Below are 17,506 nucleotides of genomic sequence, written 5' to 3'. Positions count from 1 at the left end.
ACAGATCATTTATTTCAGAAAACATGTTATCTGAAACTCAAAGGTTGAGTTCAATGACCTCATGAGCACCTAATTACTTGCAACCACTGAATGCCAGAAATGTCCTCAATTTGGGTTGAAGGATTTACTTAGAAAGTTACATAAAAGCAAATTCTTAAACTTGACTTTTGAGGGAATTACATTCACACAGCAAAATTCACTTTAAGATGCAACACACAATATGAATCTGTTAATCCTTTGTCATACTATCCTAAAAATTAATTTGTCTTTCTTGTTACTTTAGGAAATAGAGGCTTATGCCTCATTAATTGGCGGGGGGGGGGTGGGGGTGGGAGGGTGGGCGCCACCGCAGTTCAGAAGCAGTTATTTACTGACGTTTTTAGGTTATGCTAGATAGATCATCTTTTAAATCAAAGCATCCTTTTAAAAAGAAAAAAACAAAGAACCAGTCCAAACAGCAAGTTTATAGTTACAATCATTTATAATAGAGGTGAGTACACACACTTACAAACTTAAGCTTGAGAAAAGCAGAAAGCTTGCTGACCTGTAAAATAACATCTTCTCTTTGAGATTAAAGCTGTTATGATCTTTTGTTTCTAGCTTTGGCTAGACCAAAGTAAAGTTGCCCAATGAATTTAAGTAAATTCTTGGCTCCCACCTAACTGAGAGACTATCCCACCAAGTAGAGAGACCACCTAGGCTCACTCAGTTTTGATATGTATGCCCCTGCTAAGCAGTGACAAAGGCATTCTAAGAAAAACATAAGGCATGTTTGGGTTTCAACATAAATCTCCTCCTCAACAAGTAAATATCAGATGAGAGACAAAGGTTATTAGCTGCGACTGCCTCTAAGCAACTAGGTTTTGGTTGAGACAGTAAAAGGGCTTTTAAAACCCATTTTCAAGAGAAGCATGAGGAAGCCACTTCACCTTCCTCCTGCTTCTATTTATTTAGATATTCTTTAGTGAGTACTCTGCATCCATGGGAGCAGGCAGGACTAGCAGTAATTCTTTCTCAGAAGGTTTCTATCTGAGATAAAATAATTCAGAGCAACTCCTAATTCAGCAAGACCCTGTATTGTGCTGGGCCTGACAGGACTTCTGAATGACATTAACAGTGGTCAGAGCAGTACATAAAAGTCATACAGGAAGTTACATTTAAGTTTGGCATTGATTTTTTTTTTTAAGTATTAAGAACTAGAATTTTCTGGAGGATTTTACCCATTTTGGTGGTGACTTCTGAGTGAACAAACTTTTTTCTCTTCCAAAAAAGTCTCCTGCCTCAGAAACAATAAGCATTCTCTTAAAACAAATCTACAACTCTCAACCATTCAAGATGATATTGAAAGAAGAAACAGAACAGGATCTATCTTGAAAGCAGGACTCCATCTTGGGCCGGACTGTGGACTTTGAGCTATATGCCCAGTATCTATCGAAAGACAAACCAACTGGAAAACCAGGCCCCAGGAAGGAAGATCCCCAGGGCTCTCCATCGCCTAAAAGAATACCTTAATTATATGTGTAACCGAATAGAATCATACATTCTATTATGCTTACTGGGGTATGATCACAAGCCTATTGATAACTGTCCACTGTTAACCACCTAAGCTTAAGGCATGAATCATGGGTTAACTTTGATTGTATCTTTCTTTTTCCTTTGGTCAGACTAGTTTCAGGGAACCGTATACACTTGGGGTATACAGTAAGTAAGTGTTAGTAGCTCAGTCGTGCCCAACTCTTTGCGACCCCGTGGACTGCAGCCACCAGGTTCCTCTGTCCCTAAGATTTTTCAGGCAAGGATACTGGAGTGGGTTGCCATTTCCTTCTCCAGGGGATCTTCCCGACCCAGAGATCGAACCCAGGTCTCCCGAATTGCAGGCAGATTCCTTACCGACTACAAGGGAAGTGCCTGGGGTATATAAGGTTTCACAAAGACTGGTCGGGGTCCTTGGCTAAGAGGAGACTCTGCCTTGGGCCCGCCGGTGTAATAAACTGAACTCCACTATCTGCATTGTCCTTCTGAGAGAGTTTGTTTCCCAGAATGCATGGCTACAATGCCAGGTGTCAGCACTGTGTCTGGCATATAGGTCCACCAATTCCTTGCCCATACCCTACCATCTGTCCATTCCCTAACTTCATTCTAACTCTTCCCAGTTGGAACGGGATGGAATATGTCCCTCGCACTGTAGGTGGCATCTCAAGGCACATTATTCCCTAGACGCCATGTGATAAAGGTTCCCAGGTGAACGCCCAAAAAGTAACAGCACAAAATAAACACAGTGCTTCCAGGGAAAAACACAAAGTGAAGACTTCCACAATACTTCCAGGGTGAAAAATACACTAATTTGAAGATTCTGCATGATCCATTCAGGGCTCTTCTACGAGAGGGTTCCTTCTCCTAATTCTGCACACTCAACCTGCCAGAGCCGAGCCACTCCCATCACTTCACTGCCTCTGGTCACTCAAGATATGATCCATCCACACACATTTAAATTCTTCAGACATGCCAAGCTCTCTATCACCTACCTGGAATACTCTTCCCATCCGTCTTCTAACTCCTTCCTATCCTTTAGATGAGGTATCACATTTCCTTGTATAAGTTCCCTGTGGCCACCTCCAACCCTAAGTTTCATTTAGGTGTCCCTCTGGGGTGCTTCCACGGCACCTCATTGTTTCCCCTCATAGCCATTCTCAAATCATACCCCGGGACACCTGTTAACATGAACAAGATGAGAAACCAGTGACCACAGACGTGCTTAAAAGTCATAGGACTTAGTGTGTCATCTACATGGCATATTATCAGTTACTGCTTTCCTGTTATCAGTGAAAATATAAGGCTTTTCAAACAACCTCAAATATTGTCTACCAAATACTTTCTATATTTAATCTAGAGTAAGGCTGTAAGAGAATAGCAGCGGAGGATAAAATCCAATTTAAGGACTATTTAAAAGGGAACATTTAAGAACGATTTAAAAGGAAATAGGACGTTCCGATTAATTTAATAGGAAGGTCTAGTTCAATACAATGCCTCCATTAGCCATTAGAAAATTAAAATTTAAACACTAAGAACCATGACATTTCATAAGATTCAAGTCAGAATGGGCATCTGAAGCCTCTTTCCCCCAATGACAATGAGAGAGAGAGAAAAGAACAGAGCAGCATTGTTACCTGCAGGTACAAAAGGGGGAAATGAGGCCTGTCATCCACTATACTGCCATCAGGTAAAGCTGGGGATAAGGAACTTTAGAAAGAAGTGTTACCAAGATGCTGCTGGAAGACTTCAGAGATGAACAGGGGACCTGATATTAAAGAAATTCTCAAGAAAAATATTTTGAAAACCCAGGGAGACTTGAGTTCAGTCAGTATCCTCACACATGCTAAGTCGCTTCAGTCATTCCAACTCTTTGTAACCCTATGGACCATAGCCTGGCAGACTCCTTTGTCCATGGGATTCTCCAGGCAAGAATACTGGAGTGGGTTGCCATGCTCTCCTCCAGGGAATCTTCCTCACCCAGGGACTGAGCCTGAGTCTCTTATGTCTCCTGCATTGGCAGGAAGGTTCTTTACCACTAGCGCCATCTGGGAAACCCTATACCTTCATAAGTAGGACTAAAAAGTTTGCTGTGGGATGGGCAACACATTATCATACAATATACATTTGGTAGATAACAGAAACAGCAATTTGACCCTTCTTGTTTTACCTCGCCTACACATGGCTGACGGGCTTTGTATTAACTGAATGTGACAAGAGTTGAGGCAAAGATTAAGTAACTTAATAGAATATAATGGTCAAATAGACCAGCATTCCCAAATTTCTTTCAAAGATACCCTCTCGCTCTGGTTGCAAAAGACAACTTTCTGGTTTACCTAATGTTACCTATTTCATCCTAAAAATGTTAAAACTGGGTAAGAAACTCGAATGTTACATACTATAACCTTGCTTTCTTTCTCTCTCCCCTCAAAGAAGGCATAAGCTTAGAAATGAGCCTTACTGGTTCATCTGAGTATTTTCTCAGATGATAGCCAGCCTTGCTTACTACCTTTAGATTTTTCTAGGTCCCATGCCATATTACACCTGAAAATGTGCCTATAAGGTCTAACAAGCTTAGGTGTTACAACCACCATTAACATTCCACTATGGCTTAACTATGCCATGTCCCTTTACATGGCCACTATAGCACAGAACTAAATGAACTGTAGTGAATATGTTGCAACCTTTCCACCAAATCCTGGGGAGACCAGAATGAATGTATGAACTACCACTTTCCCTTCCTGGGGAAAACAAAATCCATGATGGAGAAAAGAACAAACTGAAGCATGTAGCTGAGATATTTCAATCGCTTTTGAGACACCAGTTTTCTTCTTAAAAAACCATCTACTTGTTAAATAGGTGCTGTGCATAGTAACTTGGGAAGCTGTCAGATGCGCAAATAGGTATACAAATTAAATACATAAAGGTCATTAAAAAAGGCCTTAATTTTGAAGCTACTAATAATCCAGGAAAAAATAAAATGACTCAAATGTAAAGATATTTCAGAAGGATTTTTTTTCCTTTAAAAACTGTAGGATCTTTTTTAAAATTTATTTTTAATTGAAGGATAACTGTTTTACAATATTGTGCTGGTTTCTGCCATACCATCAACATGAATCAGCCAGAGGCATACATATGTCCCGTCCCTCTTGAAGCTCCTTCCCACCTCCCACTCCATCCCACCCCTCTAGGCTGTCTCAGAGCACCAGTTTGAGATCCTTGAGTCATACAGCAAATTTCCACTGGCTCTCTATTTTACATATGGTAGTGTATATGTTTTCATGCTACTCTCTCCATTCGTCCCACCCTCTCCTGCCCGTGTCCACGAGCCTGTTCTCTATGTCTGTGTCTCCATTGCAGCCCTGCACAGAAGGATTTTTAAAAGCTCAGTTAACTGGTAAAATCAGGTTAAGATTTGTGATAAACCAGGAAACATTTCTGGTTTCTGCATTGATTTAAAAATAACCTTCTGAAGGATCTGATCCTCTTCTCTGCTAAAGATAATGGGTTAATAGGGAATCTCTGTTTACTGAAGATACTACAAATTTCATGTTCACCAACTTGTACTGGATCGTTACCGTAATATGGCAAGTGTGTGTCTTAATATTAAGAAAGATTATCACCTGTTTCACCATTCATTAAAATTAAGCATATATAGCGAAGATCATAAAACCTTTAAAAGACAAATGACTAACTGGAGGAGATACTTGTAAAATATGTCACAAACAAAATTAGCTTCTTTAATAAGCAAATAATCCCTGCAAATCTTTAAAGAAATGACCAACTGTAGGAGTGGGGAATGGAATGACCAAATGAAATACACAATCCACAGAAAAGAACAAAACTAACAGTATACCGACATCCAAAATGATGCTCAATCTCACTCATAACACATCAAAGAGAGCATTTTTCACCTATCAGATTCACAATTTTAAAGTCTGCTTTATGGTGTTAGGGTGAGGGGAGGGTTAGTATACATTTACAGACTACTGAGGGAAGTATAAATGGTTTAAAATTCTTTGGAAGGTAATGTGGCAATGTCTATCAATTTTAAATATATACCCCCTACAACCCAACAATTTTTTGTTAGGAACTTACCTTATATATAAACTTGCCTAAGTATGCAAAGATATTAAAAGAATATTCATTTTACACTGTCTCAAAGGCCTCAAAAAAAACTACATGTCCATAGATTATAGTATAGCCATACAAGGGTAAAGCTATGAAGCTATTAGGTACACGTGTATGCTCACACACAGGGAAAAATTATGAAGCCATTAGATAGACCCCCACCATGTTCTCACTTTCAAAAGCGCAAAAAAAAAACAGAGGAAAAGAATCAGCTCCCATGGGAGCTCAAGCCTTAGCAACATGGGGTCAATATATCAACAGCAGCTATAATGTTGACATGCTGCTATAAGCCATTCCTAATAAGAAGTGATCTTGTTCTCTTTGGGCCGAATTTTTGTTATTGGATTTCTCTGCATTGACAATATCACATGTTCAAATACTTTGCTTGCCTTAAGCACATGTTGCCATCTCTCTACCCCAGAGGACACTAAGAGGGAGGAACGGCATTTCCAAGCTTCAACAACCAAGACTGCATATAGCTGATATACTGCAAATTCACCCACTTAAACCTAGCCAAGTGGGTCAAAGAGCCCACTAAAATTGAAAGAGATTCTTCTAAATATGAATGGGTATCTCAACTCTTAATCCTATCCTGTGCAAATGGTTTCGTATAGCCTGTGGTCGTCTATGTAGGCAGGAGGAAACATATCTAAGTAGAAAGCTACTCTAAATGCAGAAAGGGAGAAGCAGCAGGAAAGATAAATCCAAACTTGGCTCTATTTCAGAATAAAAAATGAAGCCTACCACATACAGAGGATGGGGGAAACATGAACACAATGAAGCCACGGGCAGGCAAGAATAAGAAATGTGTGTGTGTTCAGTCGCTCAGTTGGGTCCGTCTCTCTGTGATCCCATCGACAGTAGCCCACCAGGCTGCCCTGTTCATGGGATTTCCCAGGCAAGAATACTGCAGTGGGTAGCCATTTCCCCCTCCAGGGGATCTTCGAGATCCAGGGATCAAACCTTCAAGTCTCCCGTATTGGCAGGCACATTCTTTACCACTGAGCCACTGGGAATCTTCAAGGGCTTGGTAATATAAATTTCAATCAGTCTATGTACTTATCAAGACTTCAGGACCGTTCTGTTTGGTTTGGGTTGGTCTGATGTCTACAATAGGTAAAATAAAAGATCTCTGTGGTTTAAAAGCACCTCAGCTCAAACTTCTATGGAAGATTTTCCCTTAGCTAAGATTTATCACCCTAAGATTTACTGCTGAATTTTCTAGCTGTGGGCACAGAACACAATGTTAGCACACGACACTAGTTCTGCCATCCTGCCAATAGCAACAATTGCCCAAAAACACATGTCTCCAAAACTAGGAGAAATCCCACATTTTGAAAGTCACAGCATCAAAAGGAACACAGCTCATCATCATCAGTGTAACCATCACTCCTTCCTACTGCTCTCTCAGTCATGTTTAATGAAAGTAACAAAAGAACTTTTAAAATATCACAATCAATGAAAGGCAAGGACGGGATCAAACTGTGGATTCTGTAGGCCTAATGTAGACAGTCTACTTCTTAAAAGGCTTTTGGAAGGAAAGATTCTCAGCAACAGAGATACTTACTAACACTCAAAGTGGTCCTCTGTGTTTTCACCAAAAATCTAAGGGCCTAGAATTTTGAATGTTCTCAGATTCTCTGGCTCTACCTAGGATAATCAATTAACTTGATGATTAATTAACTACTCTTTAGCCCATGTCTAACATGACAGATTGGAAAGGCCATCAATCCTTACATATTCTATCTGCCTCTGTCAGACAGATTCTGTTTCTTGGGAAGATAACAAGCTGATGTTTAGTGCCAAACCCCAGTAATTTCTTAAAGAGCAAATCACGGACTTTCCCTGTGGCCCAGTGGTTAAGAATCTCCCTTTCAATGTATGGAATGCAGGTTTGAACTAGAAACCAAGATCCCAAATGCCATGGGGCAACTAAGCCTACACAGCACCAACTACTAAGCCCGTGCACTCTAGAGTCTGTGCTCCACAACAAGAGAAGGCTATACACTGGAACAAAGACCTAGCACAGCGAAAAATAAAGAGTAAATCAAAAACTTAATAGTCAATCTTTGCCTCCAAACACATGTTTAAAAACAGTGAACTCTAGGATTTATCATAATTTTCTCTCATCCTCGTTCCCTCCCACTTCTCAAAAAAGGCTAGTATTGATAAAACTCACTGAAATAAAGATACTGATACCAGCATCTTTAGGCCCAACTGTGGCTGCCAACTAAGAATCCTAAAAGGTTCTTGGGAAGGGATATATTCAGACCCACAAATCTTATATCTTTATGCAACTTTTTGATAATTGTGAAGAGACCTCCAAAGAACCATGACCAAGACTGGTAGCCAGAAGATTTTCTTTAACCGAGCACCTCTGGGATATGAAAATTTTGAGAGTCGGGCACGATTGGTTAAGAAACACCTGAGTTTTCAGCATAAAGCAAAATCCAGCTCCCTAACACAAAAGATTAGAAAATTTCACGTTATACATCTGCTTTTCCAAAGAGATATTTATTCCTGATTAGCAATATATGTTAAAAGCAAACTTTCATGAAAAGTAATGCAGATAAGTATTAACACCTAAACCCGGCCACATGACTCATTTAATTTGCTTAAAACCATTCACAGAGAGGACAGACAGGCTAGATTTTACTTGTCCTTTGCCTTGTCACGAACAACTATAACAGTGAAAATTGAAACAGATGATATCAAGAGTACTTTCCAGAGGTTGTATTGCCACTTTAATTAAGTCAAAGGCATATGTATGCAGAATAAAGCCGTTGTGAAATGAAACCAAGAAAAGGTTTAATTCAGAAAGAACATGGGTTTCTTTTTAGTCCTTCTAGCTAACGAAAGATAAAGATCAAAAAACGATACAAATCTCCCTCAATAGGAACAGTGTACTCCAACCCATTTTAAGACAAACATCACATCTTCTTTGATTCCACAGCCTAAACCTTTTGAACCCAAAGAGAAGTCAAGTGGGCAAGACAGCTAATGACCTAGACAGACCGTGCTCTCTGGGTACTGTGGTATAGCAGGCATTACTGCCCACTTCTCCAGGTGCATCAAAAAATACTCTTGATTGCACTGGTGCTTTTCTGAACAATTTTCCTTGCCCACAAATCTGTTATAATAGTATTAGGATAATGTAATTTAAGGGTTTTTCATCTATTAGTATACTGTAAGTAGGCCAAGTAGACTACAAGAGCAGAAGGGAACCAAGAGTTCAAGGGGAAGGAAATGCTTTTCCCTCTAAATTTTCACATATAACTCATTCCTAATCATGGTTGCTCTAATCCAATTGATTTCAACACTTTTCTCCACATGGAACTAAAGTGGTTACTTTAGGGGAGAAATTAATCCAGCTCCTCCTGCCTTGCAAAGGTTTTTTTCATCAGAGGGTGATTAACTTCAGTAAGAGCATTTACAGTATCCCCAGGACTTCTTTTCCTTAAAAAAAAAAAAAAAAAATTGAGAGACCACCCTTATCAGACACCCCTCATTGGAAGCTTTGTGAACAAGTTCTGTTCCTACAGAATGGTCACTCTGAAACCTAGGGTCACAGACTCTAAGAATTTGATTAAACTTTATTGACAGAAAAATGCACAAGCAACACAACTCTACAGGCCAATTATGGACTCGGGTTAAGAACTTCCAGCCTACAGAGAGAGAGACTGTGGAAAGGATCCAGGTCAGTGGAGGAATGGCATCCTGAATTCTAAACGAGGACCTCTCCCTCTCTTCCTTAACCAGGAAACAGGAAAACTGGGAATACTAGTTCCTGAGAATAAGGGGTTCCACTCGTGGGCAATGTTGGCCTGGGGACTTCTCTCTGGCCTGGAGAAGCTGACTGAGAACTGTCCTGCTGGTAGGGTCTGTCTTTCCCCTCTCCTTTCACAGGTGTCAGACATGCCCCACGGGTTTTTAGACTCTACCAAACCTAAGGAGTATTTCTGTCATCTTCTCTCTCCCTTTACACATTCCTGGCATTTTCCTCAATAAAATTCTTATACCTCTAATCCTATCTTGGGGTCTGTTAGAAGGAGGAGCCAAACTACACACTTGCAATTGCTGCTGTCTCCACAGAGACCTGAGGGAAGCACCCTGGAGTCTTCAGTCCTCACTCTGGCACTGCATTCCAACACAGACACAACACCCCTTGAGAAAATAACTTCTTACACACACCCCGTGTGATAAAGCGCCTGGAAGCCAACAGATTGATGGTGTTCTGGTTTCACAGATACCATGGGGCAGTTTTCAGATTTCTGCCTTCAAGTCTGAAACAAGACCTACTGAGGATAAGTATGAGAGAAATGGTATGAGAGAAATGGCCAAGAAGGCCAAATCAGTAATGTCAGGTGTACAAGAGGCCTTATCTTCATCAGGCCTGAAACTATGACCCTAACTCACACTAGAAATAACTTTCATGTTTATACAGTAGTAAACATGGAGCTGTATATTCGTAACCAAATTCTGAAAAGTGATACTATTCGACAGGAGAAGACAGTGTTAGGTCAAGTAAAAACAGCTAAAGCAAAAATTCTATTCCAAAGTATAAGTGATCTTTTGTATTCCCTAGAGAGATTCTAACAACAGTTAGTATGAGACTCAGTTCTTAAGTGTGCCAACAGGCGCTGTTGAGCATGCAAATGCTCTATTGTTTGAGGGCCACAATACCCCAACCCAGATCGCTAGAGGCTTTTAGCTTTAGGAGTAAGTGAAATTCTGAGGTAAATACAAACGACCATGTCATAATCTAGCCATGCTGTACCACCTGTCCTAAATTATTTCTGTTCCACTGTTAACACTTAGAGCATGCAATATTAAATGACTATATCAACCTACCCTTTTCTCCTACCAAGACATCCAAAGATTTCTGGATTATTATTTTTCAGTTAGTATTGTGATAAAACACTATTATATAAAATAAGACAGAGAAGGAGAAATCATTTTAATTAGCTTTCTCTTAAAATTCTCAAAGAGTAGAATAACCAAATTCTTTGTTTTCCAACCTTTTCCCTCCTTTATTCTTGGTTTTTAATGCTAAACTGTTAATGGCAAAGAAGCAAAGCCTATTGAGCTAGTTTACCAACACATCTGAAGCAAATCATAGTTGTAACTTCTATTTTAACCAAGCATGACAACCAAGTGATTGAGTAGCTTTCCAAACTACCAGAGCAGCAGGCACTCACATAGAATGCTGTTAAATCAGCACTTCATAAATCGTACAGGCTCCTGCCCATTTAGATGCTCTCTCTATGCAGAATCGGCAGTCTAATGCTGGCTCTTCCAAGCATTAAAAAATCGTCACTCTGCTAACCCAACTCACTGTTCAGAAGGATCTTCTTGAATGCAGCCTTTATTACAACCTCACTGCTGCTTCCTACACTGAAGGAATACCATGTTTTCAGGTCAGGAGTTCTTCTTTCTCGCTTTATTATAATCGGGGGTCTTACAACGACCCCGACATTGTTACAAAGCACGCTGCTTTATAACAGTAAAGCTTCTGGAAAACCCAAACAAAAGACACGTCACCCGGTGACGTCAGCCTATATACAGTTCTGTGTGGTCGCAGCACATAAGCAAATCCATTCTTGTGCCGTTTCTCGGAAAAGCTTTTCAGTAAATGCACTCATGCTGCTCCAGGAGCTCTTCTCTGCAACAAGCCGCCCATCTGCCATCAACAAGTTAAGACCGAGAGAACTAACGGCTGCGGAAAGGAGAGGCTGAAGCTTTGATTAACCAGCTGAGCAGTTAGAGGAGGACGAAATTAATAACTTATATTCAAAACTGATTTAGAGTGGTCAAAGAAAATGAAACCAATGCTTTCAAGAGGAATATCCTAAGGAAAAAACAACTCGCCCTGGTGGATTTCAATTTTACTCGGAAAGCCTGGGACACAGAAAACAGGAAACTGGTCAAAGGCTCCTGCATGTTAGAGCCTTTTACAGACTCACTGCGTTGAGTCTGACAACCGAGACTGAATGCAGCCTCCAATGTGCTCAGAAGAATGGGTAAGTCCATGTATTTAATGTGTCTTGTACAGTCAGCAAGGAGTCACGCTTTTAAAATAAGCCATTGAATTCACATTTTATGAGAGAAATCACTTGTCACATTTTTGGATTTTGAGGTTTAGGTAAAATATATATTGCTGATGACAGATGTGTTGTATCTCCTTTCTTAATGGTTTAAGTTTTGTTCTAGTCATACTAACAAGGTTAGTTTTTTTACAGCAAATGAAAAAATAAGTTATATGTAGTGAAATCTTTTGCCATAACGTTGTTGTTGTTGTTGTTTTAAAAGCCCGTATGCTCTGCTGAAAAATATTCTATCTTCTTGTTTTCCTTAAATTATATTCTGCAGGCTTACATTTCAAGTGGCCATTAGGGGCCCCTATGCTAGCAGCAATATATGCAATGAGTATGGTTTTAAAAATGCTGCCTGCGCTGGGTATGGCGTGCCCACCCAAATGCCGCTGTGAGAAGCTGCTCTTCTACTGCGACTCTCAGGGCTTCCACTCAGTGCCAAACACCACAGACAAGGGCTCTCTGGGCCTGTCCCTGAGGCACAATCACATCACAGAGCTCGAAAGGGATCAATTTGCCAGCTTCAGTCAACTCACCTGGCTCCACTTAGACCACAATCAAATATCAACAGTAAAAGAAGATGCTTTTCAAGGACTATATAAACTTAAGGAATTAATCTTGAGTTCCAACAAAATATTTTATTTGCCAAACACAACTTTTACCCAACTGATTAACCTGCAAAATTTGGACCTGTCTTTTAATCAGCTGTCATCTCTGCACCCAGAGCTTTTCTATGGCCTCCGGAAGCTGCAGACCTTGCATTTACGGTCCAACTCCCTGCGGACTATCCCAGTACGCCTGTTCTGGGACTGTCGTAGTCTGGAGTTTCTGGATTTGAGCACAAACCGTTTGCGAAGTTTGGCTCGCAATGGATTTGCGGGATTAATCAAACTGAGAGAGCTTCATCTAGAGCACAACCAGCTGACGAAGATTAATTTTGCTCATTTCCTACGGCTAAGCAGTCTGCACACGCTCTTCTTACAATGGAACAAAATTAGCAACTTGACATGTGGGATGGAGTGGACCTGGGGCACTTTAGAAAAACTAGACTTGACTGGAAATGAAATAAAAGCCATCGATCTGACAGTATTTGAAACGATGCCTAATCTTAAAATACTCCTCATGGATAACAACAAGTTAAACAGCCTTGATTCCAAGATCTTAAACTCCCTTAGGTCCCTCACAACCGTTGGCCTCTCTGGCAATCTGTGGGAATGCAGCCCTCGAATATGTGCTTTGGCCTCCTGGCTGGGCAGTTTCCAAGGTCGGTGGGAGCATTCCATCCTATGCCACAGCCCCGACCACACCCAGGGAGAGGATATACTAGATGCAGTCCATGGATTTCAGCTCTGCTGGAATTTATCAACCACCGTCACTGCCATGGCTACAACTTTTAAAGATCCAACCACTGAATATACAAAAAGAATAAGCTCATCAAGTTACCATGTGGGAGACAAAGAAATCCCAACTACTGCAGGCATAGCAGTTACTACTGAGGAACACTTCCCGGAACCAGACAATGCCATCTTCACTCAGCGGGTAATTACAGGAACAATGGCTTTATTGTTTTCTTTCTTTTTTATTATTTTTATAGTGTTCATCTCCAGGAAGTGCTGCCCTCCCACTTTAAGAAGAATTAGGCAGTGCTCAATGATTCAGAACCACAGGCAGCTCCGATCCCAAACACGACTCCATATGTCAAACATGTCAGACCAAGGACCATATAATGAATATGAACCTACCCATGAAGGACCCTTCATCATCATTAATGGTTATGGACAGTGCAAGTGTCAGCAGCTGCCATACAAAGAATGTGAAGTATAATATCTACCCATCATCAAAAATTACATCAGATAAGTAACCTATTTTACATAGTAGGGGCTAAATACATATCTAATTTTTACCAATGGTGACATTAAGCCTAATTTTTCCAAACCAAGTGGAGACTTAGGTTTCTGACGTGTTGAAGTATTTTTAATTTTTTTAAAATGAAACCATATTTTAAGTGTTAAATGAAGCAATGCTCACATTAATTTGCACTCTTGTGGGAAAGTCTAAAAATGCTTACTTCAAAATAAGACATTTCATGTATGTAATTATATACTATTGTGTGTAAACATTTACACTAAGGTCTCCATATGCTATTTTTTTCTACTGAAAACAGTTTGGAAAGACGCTACTGAGCAGAAAGAGATATGGATCAATACTTGTTTGATCATTGCTCTCCACCCCAAGTACCACAACTGGCTTGCTGCTTAAAAGGAGACTTAGCAAAGTTCTCTTGTATAATAATTTGGTATTTACTCAAACCTACAATTTAATGCCAGTGTGGGGAGTAGAATTTTATGTATGCTGAAGACTGGTCAATATTAAACACTCTTCTTCCAGAGTTTTTGCCTGGGTTAGTAGGTATTATCAAAGTCCATATCATGAAATCAGAACCCTTTATGTAATTCTAATAAGCTGAGTAAGTCTTTAATATATATAAACAATGAATCCAAGTGATTGTGAAAAGGTCTCATTACAATGAAATCTATACTAAATAATGACACTGACTTCGTATCATATCTCTAGTTTGACTTATAATGGACATGTTGATTTTTGTGGCATTTAGATAATTATTTTAAACTAGTGTTAAATTATCACTTTACTAATTAGTTTACTAAATCCTATACTTACATTTATATGTGAAAAAAGATTTAGAAATTATTTTGGAGAGAAAAGAGATAAACTGAGTCAATTTAACAATCTTATGACCAGATTCTCACTCTAGTTTGAAAGCACACACACAAATACACCCTCACTCCCTGTCTCTCTCTCTCTCCCCACTCTCTCCTCCCTGTCCCCCTCTCCCTGCCCTGTCCCCCTCTCTCCCTCCCCCTCCCCTCAACTGTCATGATCAAAGATGCCTTGACAAAGGGGTTTAAACCTCTTTCCTCTGCCTTTCCTTGATCTTCAAGCCTCAAAAAGCCAAATTAAAAATAACTGGCTAGCAACAGGCATAATACTGATTCTTGTTAGAATATATTTTAAAAGAACCATTTTTAAAAAGTACTTTCTAAGTATTACATGCTAAATTTTGACCTTTTAATGGATATCAATTCTTACTGTTTAAGAGCAGGTCCTTCTAAGTAAAGGGAACAATACAGATTTGAAGCAAACCTTCTCATGGCAGAACACTCTACATGCCTATGCAGCCACACAGTGGTAACTCGAAGGAGGTGAGGAGATGAGAGAAAGGCAGCATTTTGAAATCTAACTCTCCCTGAAACAGGTTAGCAAAGTTAAAAGGAAGCAAAGCAAATGGGCAACTATACATGATCTGAATCAAACAGGGCAAAGGCCCTGGGACCTGCAGCTGGAAAGGGGTGAGGGGGGAGATTCTCTGTTATTAATATAAATGTTCAGCAATTTAAAAATGATAATGATATCACATTTCTCGTGCAGAAAAGAGCCACAAGTATTTTGTTTACTCAATTATGATTTCCCCAGAGAGACTATGACATATTTATGATTTAGATATAAGTTACCAATTCACACAGAATTTTTCCATAAATGAGGTTCCACTAGCAAAAATACTAGCAAAAACCATGAAATTAGACTACTGACTTGATTTTTAGAAGATGAAAACTGACATTTGATGATGAAGAAAAAAAGGCATAAATTCTTAGAGAAAATTATTACCATAAAAAAAAGTTATCCTTTACTTCATTCAAGGCCTATTTCTTCCCAGGATGGAACTGAAACATGTTAAGACTATAGTTTAACCCATGAGATTTAATACTGAAAGATGTCTACCTACATTTCAAAGAAAATGTGTCTCAGTAAAAAGCAGACAAGATCACAAATTATAGTAAAAATGTGCTCTCTACAATTTCTAAGGTGGGCAGATTTGTTTGGTAAAGTCTCAGTCCACCTCAGCAGATCTTGAGCAGTGAACATTTCATCTCTTAATAAAACTAGACCCTAGGTCTGCCTGGGCAAGGATAGAAGCTGATTTCCCAGCATAGGGCACAGCTCACACTTTCCTTTCAGAAGGGCTGGATCAGAAGCCCCTGTAACAAATGAGAGCTCCAGTAGCTAAAATTTACCAACCCATTTATCAGGATAAGCATGGCCATTTGTAAGGGAACAGCTTTGTCACAATACAATTGTGTCTTAGACATACAAGATTCCACTAGCTCTGAAGGATAGCAGAGTAGTTTCCATCATTTCAACCACAACCCCAAATTAATTGAAACTGTGAGCAGAAGGGTGAGAAATATTGGCTGGGAATCCCCACATTAATCCTAAAGATTACAGTTAGTAAAATGGACCATCAGTCGGCAAAATCCTTAATGTACATAGGAAAGTAAATTGGAAAATCAAGCCATTTAGTAATTCAGGGGAACAGCATAGCCAAGGCCACCAAGGCATACTTTTCAGTTGAAAAATAACAGATTTTTTTGGCCCTTCATCTTTTGGGCAATGCTCTCTGAGAAAAGTGAATAACAGTGCCAAACAGCGCTTTCCTTTTCCATTTAAAGAGCAAATTTCCCTTTTCAAATGCCTATAGAAGGCAAGATTCCTTTTAATTTTGGTCTATTTGTATTTCTGTATCAGCACAGGCTTGAAGATGAGACTGTTAGTCATACGTGCTCTCTTTACCAACTGGTTCGGGTGGAAGACCATCACAACTACACTGCAGATGCTGGCAATATAATGCTAGGCCTTTTTTACTGTCTTATTCTCTTCAACTCCCCCATCCCCCCTTTTTCATTTTTAAGATTAGAAGAAAATGACCACTTGAAAACCAGAAAAATAAATCTCTCTGGAAAAAGGAAGCTAACGAAGGCTCTGATACTGTACCCACCTAGTAACCAATAGCTAGTTTGGAATTATTTATATTCATTTCTGTAGCTTGCCAGGATTTCAATCACCTTTCTGAAATTAGAGTGAGTTGATAAATTTACAAATGCATACAACTCAGAGAATACCCACTGCCAACAACAGAAAAGATACTAATTTTTAAGCCAAAAATCTGCACTAACACACGTAATTTCTTAATGTGGCTAAGTTAATTTTTGTACCAATTCAGTGAATGGAATTGACTGAACTTCCCAACTCCACTAATTATTAAAATCCATTTGCTCATTCTAATGCTGGTCACCAAGATCTAGACTCTTTCCAATAAAAATGAGCCCTACCTATGTAGCACTAGGTCTTAACCCTAAATTCAAAACAGGCACACCGTTTTCTTTAGGCATACCTCCTCTACACAACGATGGGGGGTGGAGACTATAAATGCCCTGTTCTCTCTAAAGTATGGGTATCAATATGAAATTTTGAAATATTATTTTTACATGATCATTTTCCTAATAAAGCAATACGACAGATCTGACTCAAAAATCTGTTTGGGGACATGCTTTTCATACCTTACAGGTTAAACGGCTTCAACTAGAAAAAGATAAAAGAGATGAAGATAGATAATTAAATATTTCTGTTCCTAACCTAGGGCAAACACGTAGTACTTAATTTAAGGTTAAAACAAATAGTAAATGGCTATTTAAGCTTTCATATCGCTATTGCAAACATTTTGGAAATGTCTGCTACTCCTGCAATTAACCTGTTCCTCCTTGGTAATTTTTAAAAGCCTAATCTATGGAATGTTTGATGAACCTTCCGACCAACACTGGAAACTAAAAGTACAGTCCAAACATATTGTGTTCAATCACCCTAAGAGCCATTTTTTGTGGGAGTGGTAGGGGGGTGGG

General features: G+C 39.5%; 2 protein-coding genes across 2 annotated transcripts in view; one reads left to right on the top strand and one right to left on the bottom strand.

Moving 5' to 3' along the window:
• CTNNA1 (catenin (cadherin-associated protein), alpha 1, 102kDa) overlaps window positions 1-17,506 on the bottom strand; it is a 153,337-nt gene that overhangs the window by 49,112 nt on the left and 86,719 nt on the right. The window lies entirely within an intron of this gene.
• On the top strand, window positions 6,632-14,600 carry LRRTM2 (leucine rich repeat transmembrane neuronal 2). Its single transcript, XM_010850310.1, has one exon. The coding sequence runs from the start codon at window positions 12,063-12,065 to the stop codon at window positions 13,575-13,577; it is 1,515 nt and encodes a 504-aa protein (XP_010848612.1). The 5' UTR covers window positions 6,632-12,062; the 3' UTR covers window positions 13,578-14,600.

The sequence above is a fragment of the Bison bison genome, unplaced genomic scaffold (genome assembly GCF_000754665.1).
Source record: "Bison bison bison isolate TAMUID 2011002044 unplaced genomic scaffold, Bison_UMD1.0 scf7180017864291, whole genome shotgun sequence".
NCBI lineage: Eukaryota > Metazoa > Chordata > Mammalia > Artiodactyla > Bovidae > Bison > Bison bison.
This window is presented reverse-complemented; position numbering and strand designations above follow the sequence as displayed.